The sequence below is a fragment of the Alligator sinensis genome, unplaced genomic scaffold (genome assembly GCF_000455745.1).
Source record: "Alligator sinensis unplaced genomic scaffold, ASM45574v1 scaffold375_1, whole genome shotgun sequence".
Classification (NCBI taxonomy): Eukaryota; Metazoa; Chordata; order Crocodylia; family Alligatoridae; genus Alligator; species Alligator sinensis.
The window spans coordinates 1,142,038-1,148,337 of NW_005841928.1; the positions used below are offsets into that span (position 1 = coordinate 1,142,038).

At 39.9% G+C, this 6,300-nt stretch overlaps 1 protein-coding gene across 4 annotated transcripts in view; it reads left to right on the forward strand.

Annotated features, from left to right (window-relative positions):
• Positions 1–6,300, forward strand: part of FAM19A2 (family with sequence similarity 19 member A2, C-C motif chemokine like) — a 345,875-nt gene that overhangs the window by 302,885 nt on the left and 36,690 nt on the right. For all 4 annotated transcript variants that reach the window (XR_003093019.1, XM_025198785.1, XM_025198782.1 and 1 more), the window contains 2 exons: positions 3,489–3,641; positions 4,613–4,737. Coding sequence is in view for 3 of the 4 variants with exons in the window: in XM_025198785.1 (XP_025054570.1) it covers positions 3,489–3,641; positions 4,613–4,737 (278 nt within the window). In the remaining variant the exon portion in view is untranslated. The remainder of the gene's footprint in view (positions 1–3,488; positions 3,642–4,612; positions 4,738–6,300) is intronic.

The following is a 6,300-nucleotide window of genomic DNA, read 5'->3' on the forward strand; positions in this document are numbered from 1 at the left end:
CAGTGGGGCACCATGGGCCCTGAGGCAGAGGGGGGCCATGGTGCCCCACTGCTGCAGCAGTGAGGGGGAAGAGCCCAGCAGACTCAGCTCAGGTCCCTGCCAGTGAGATAGAGGGGGGGGATTAACCCCCACCCTGACCAGACTCCTGCCCCTGCCTGTTCCTGCTCAGGTTGGGAAGCAGAGGGGCAGGGCCAGCCCTGCTGGGTTGGAGCAGAGTGCCCAGCCCAGAGAGCATGCTGGACTGCCCTGTCTTCCTCCTCATCAGATCAGGATCCCCACACAGATGACCCTTTCCTAAGTTACCAGCTTACCTTGAAAGAATGGTCCTTCTGGGTTGTAGATAACTGTTTGTCCAAGGGTGCTTCTATGATTAGAGGATCATCCCATTTTTATGACTCTCCACTGTTAGTCCCTGACATGATTGATGAAATATGTGCTCCACCTAGGGAGGAAAAACTGCCAACATACCTATAGGCTGGAGGGGGAACTTCTCAGCACCACTGAGGCAGAAAGAGATCTTGGAGTCACTGTTGACTCCAGGATGAACATGAGTCATCAACGTGATGAAGTAGTTGGCAGAGCCAATCGCACCTTGTTGTGCAGCCTCAGGTGCTTCACAAACAGGTCCAGGGAGGTGATTCTCCCTCTCTGCACATCACTGGTCAGGCCACAGCTGGAGTACTGTGTCCAGTTCTCGATACTGCAGTTCAGGTAGGATGCGGACAACCTGGAGAGGGTCCAAAGAAGAGCCTCTCGTCTGATTGGAGGCCTGCAGGGAAGGCCTTACGAGGAAAGGCTAAGGGACCTTACCTTTTCAGTCTCTCCAAGAGAAGGTTGAGAGAGGACCTTGTGGCGGTGTACAAATTCATAAGGGGGGAGCAACACAAAGTAGGCGATGATCTGCTGAGCAGGACACCCCCTGGAATAACATGAAACAACAGCCATAAGCTATTGGAGAGTAGGTTTAGACTGGGCATTAGAAAAAAGTTCTTCATGGTTAGGGTTGCCAGGATCTGGAATGGGCTTCCAAGGGAGGTGGTGCTCGCCCCATCCTTGGGGGTCTTCAAGAGGAGACTGGACAGGCACTTTGCTGGGATCACATGATCCCAGGTTTGGTGACCCTTTTCTTGCCTGCCAGGGGTAGGAGGTTGGGCTAGATGGCCCAGTGAGGTCCCTTCCAACCCTGGAATCTATGAATATCAGTCCAACATGGATATAAAAACACAGCAGACAAATTCCACATTTAAAATATCAAAGATATATATATATAGGGAATTCATACTCTGGAATTCATCCATTGTACATAGGAAGATACCCCAAGTAATTAAAGGGGCCAAAGCTTAAAATTCATGATCTAGGCTTATGAGTGGCTGCTCAATCAAAGGAAGGTTGTATTACAGTGGTTACAGGTTCCTATATAGTGGAATATACAAGGAAGAGACAGAAGGTTTGAACTGCCTGTGAAAAAACCCAGTCCTGTAGAACCATGAAGAAAGCCTCCTCAAATTTTGTATTCATTTATTTTTCCATTTTAGGTATCTTTGTATGGATATAGTAACCCTGGTGTTTGTGTGACAGACAGGGAAGCGAGAGAGTCTGTGTTCCTGGTACATACCATATTTACTTGAATACAGGTTAAGGTTTTTCACCCTAATCAGCATTGAGAAAAAAGCACTCCATCTTATATTTGCATATAGGGAAACCTCATTAAATACAGTATCTATTATTAAACTGCTGCCAAAAGCAGCATGTGCTCAGTAATGAAAACCAAAAGAAATTAAATTAAATGCAGACAACATTGATCGTGATTATAAAACACATGGCCCATATTTGGTAAACATATTAATGGGAACCTTTTTTTCTATTACAAAACAACTAAAAGAAACTACATTAAAACAAAACTTGACAACCTCCTCCTACAACAATACCTTGCTCTAATTATACCCCTTTTCACCATTAATGCAATAACCTCTCCTAAAACTCCCCAACCCAGGAAGGAGTAATAATTTTCACTCTGTCTCTTTGCCCTTTTGGAAGAAACCCCACCCTGCTTCTTTCCTCCATCTCTTCTCTGCCTTCTCCTTTCCCATCTTGGCTGCCTCTTGATCCATATGATATTTCCATACACATATTGCCAACTGCTAACTCTCTCTTCTGGTGAAAGCCAGCCAGTCCCTTGAACAACAGTGCCTCACCTTCCATATTGCTACTGTCACACAAAGTAGTATGATTCTCAGTCTCTGTGGGTGTTTATACACATGGTCCAGGAGTGGGGGTGGGTGCTTTAATTAGAGTGGCTCCATGAGCCACTCCGGTGTGCATTCATTCTGGTGCGCAGTTGTTGTTTGATCTCTCCTACATATTTTCCATCAGGGCATTTGGTGCATTGGATGAGATATATTACATTTCTGGAGGTACAGCTGTAAGATCCAGGAATGCTGATGGCTCTGTTGTGGGGTGTAGTAATAGTGGGGGGTGGTGGAGATGTGTTGCAACTGCGCACCAGAATGAACGCACACCGGAAATCTATCAAAGACAGAAATACCCAATTCCCGGTGGGGGCACATTTCTCACAAGAAAACCACTCTCTCTCCAATCTCTCAGTCGTGATCCTCAAAGGAAACTTACAAAACACTTCCCAGAGACGAGCCTATGAACTCCACTTCATCAACCTCCTGGATACTAAAAATCATGGACTAAATAGGATTTATGACACATTATAACCTGCCTGACATCTGACTCCCCAGGTATCTCTCCACTTTCATCCCCCTTCTGTCTCTTCCCACCCCCTCCCCAGCCTCTCTCTCACCCATTGACTCCTCAACCTACCTTTTCACTGACTACCTGTCTTGTATGCATACCAGCCCAGCCGCTGGCTTCTTTACTTTTCATTCCATCCAGGAAGAGCACACACCAACTGCTGAAACTTCCTTGGCATGACAAAGGGTTTTTGAACCTGAAAGCTTGCTTAATGATTATTTTCCAACTATTTGGGTTGGTCTAATAAAAGATATCAGATTCACCCAAGGAACCTTGTCTACCTATGCACATATGGGTATTTTATGTACATAAGGTATATGTAGTATAGTTCACATGGATATTTTAATGCTGGAAAACTTTTATTTCAGGATCTCACACTAAGAAAATAGGTTTTATTAACCTTTATAAAGAGACAAAAGTACGTAATAAATTTGAGAGATGAATACATTTTTATTATACCTTGATAATGTCTTTGCTTGCTTCAGTGAAATACTCCAGTATACATTCTTCTCTAATTGTTCTTACCTCACCAAGAGTTTTCTGCATGAGTTACTTATACTACATTTAGAAAAGAATTCAACTTTGCTTTAGAGTGCTAGCATCATTGTAATTCTAGTTTCCTGCATGGCAGATTACTTTATAGAGCTAAATTTAATGTATTTCTAATGAAAAAAAACTTGGTACTTAGGAATGTTATCACCATCATCATCTTCTTCTTGTTTGCACAGCTCACCATGTTAAAACTGGAACCTGTGAGGTGGTGGCACTCCACAGATGTTGTAATAAGAACAAGATAGAAGAAAGGTCACAGACAGTCAAGTGCTCCTGCTTTCCAGGGCAGGTAGCAGGTACCACTCGAGCAGCTCCTTCTTGTGTTGATGGTGCGACTTCTTCTATTCCTTCATTTTGTTGCATTTTTCTAGTGGGTTTTGTAATACTTAGTGTGAACACTGAGACTTTCCCTTAAGCCAGCATTCTTTAAAAATGGTGTGAAGGATTTTGAGTTATGAAAGGTATACCCAAGATGAATGGGAGACGAAGATATGAAAAATTAATTATTTACTGTTACTCTATGGAAACACTAAATCAAATTATTAGAAGCCTGTGAAAGAGACCTCCTGAGAAACAAACCTTGATCTAACTAAGAGTGCCCTTAGTATCATATCAGCTTCATTTAATTAAAAGTGTTTGTGCTAATGCTACACCAGCATATCAGTTTTGCATACCACTGTCTCACATGTTATTCATATATTATCTTGCAACAAAGAAAACAACAATCTGAACTATATGTATATATTTTGGCTCATTATCAGTCTTAGCCAATTCCATCTATTATACAATATTAACGTTGTACTTAAATCTCACATAAGATAGTATTTGGGAAAATATTGGGTTATTTTGCACATCTCTTTCTCTGACAGAGGATCAGAGTTGTATCACCCTTTACATGAGCTTCATACTGTTGTTGGAAGCTGTAAATATGTTAACTTTTGGGAATAAATTTAATCAGCATGTACAAACAAAATATACTAACTTAAGCCAAGGAAATCTACTGCAAAACTTAGAAACCTAGCTGGCTAAGAAAATACAGTGATGGCAAAGGAATGCTGTGAAATTAGTTCTTGAAGTGAGATACATTTAAATAAATATAAATTCATTACACATAACCTTTCATAAATAGACTTATTTTATTTAGAAAGATTCTGACTCACATGCAAATTAAAATGTAGATATCAGCCAGTAAATTTCTCCTAAGATTTTGAGGGAGACTAAAATAAATGCTGTATATTAACAATAAATTAACGCAGCCATTTTGTGAATATATAAATGTCTATGTTTTCCCCTCCTGTAGCTTCGATAGTGGAACAGAAATGGTGGTGCCACATGCAGCCCTGTCTTGAAGGGGAAGAATGTAAAGTTCTTCCAGATCGGAAAGGATGGAGCTGTTCTTCTGGGAATAAAGTGAAAACAACTAGGGTAGGTACAGTACCAAGTTAACTTTTTACCACCAGGTAACATGCACATCCAGACTAACTTGGAAACACTGAAAAGGAAACAGGATGGAAGAATAGTGAGGTGGGTAGAGAGTTATATTGACATTGGGCTTTCCTGGGCCTTCACGCTTATCACAGTCTACTTTGCAGATGATTGATCCTGGTATTCATTATTCCTGTCATCCTCAGGTGAGCAATAAAGAGAATACAATCAACCCCTTTCTCGTCAAATAATAATGACAATTTATATAACATTTGATAGGTGTTTCCCTCCATGACTGGTTGCAAAAATCCTTCACATCCTGCTAAGCCCATGTTAATGTTCCAGATTCACAAGACATTGGTTTACAAGGTATAAAATAAATGCATTTTTATTAGTTACATAGAATTACCAAGTTTCTACACAGAAACTGATGAATATGGTAAGTATTTACTGTCATTACAGAACAATCTTCTGGTGCTTTATGTCTTATAAGATTGAGAAGTACTAAAAAAATTGATTAGTGTTGCAGTAAGTTCCTTTTTGCATTTGACAGTTTTTATATTGTTAGTTCAAAATTGCATTAGAAGAAATCTATCTAACATCACGTCTAATTTACAGAAAACAAAGTAAATTTGGGGAATCTGAAACTTTTTATTTGCTAACAAAAGTAGAAGGATAACAAATTCCCTTAGATAACTTAAGCCATAAGTAGCTAGACTTCTCAAAACCTCAACTTCAAACACCAGTAAGGTCAACTCAACCTTGTGAGACAAGCAGACATGCCCATGCGAGTAGCAATGAGACTGCTCCTGTACTTTAAGTTATTTAATAATATTTTGCAGGACTAAGCCATAATTGGTCACCATATAAATTAGTGTGCGTGTTTGTGTGTGTTTATTTTAGATGGGGCCTCTATGCCATGTGTAGACACTAAAGATTTTATAGCATTGGACAAAAACATTTCTCTTATCTATGTTGCAATGTATGGTGCACTGACTGTCTACACCCCTTCTATTCTTTATGTATGAGTTTTAAACCATTTTGACGTTTGGGGGGGTGAAGGCTACTTTTTAGGTAAAATAAGCTGTTCTTCCTTTTAAAATATCACCTCAAATTATTAGTTTTAGCACTAATCTCTGGTTGAACAACACCCTCACCTAATCTTCATGCATCCATATGCATCTATATGCAGGCATATATATATTTATATATATAAAGGATATGTGTAGATAGCATATCCAAATAGAATAAGATGATTCAACAACAGTTGAACCAATAGTTGAACAGATATGGAAAAGAAATTGGAGAAAAAAATGTCTTTAGGTTACATCTCTCTCTCATGTTCATCTAGTCTTCATCTTTCTCACCATTCCTACTTTCTGTGACCTCCCTATAACTAAATTATGTCATTTTTGAGAATGATACCTTAGGACAGGAATTTTTTTCTTTATACCCATAAAGGTGAACAACTTTTTCATCTAAAGTAACCTGCTATCAGAAAGCAAATCTTTCTCCCTAGTATATGGTGGCTATAGCTTTTTCATCTTTTTCCCAAAGGGAAAG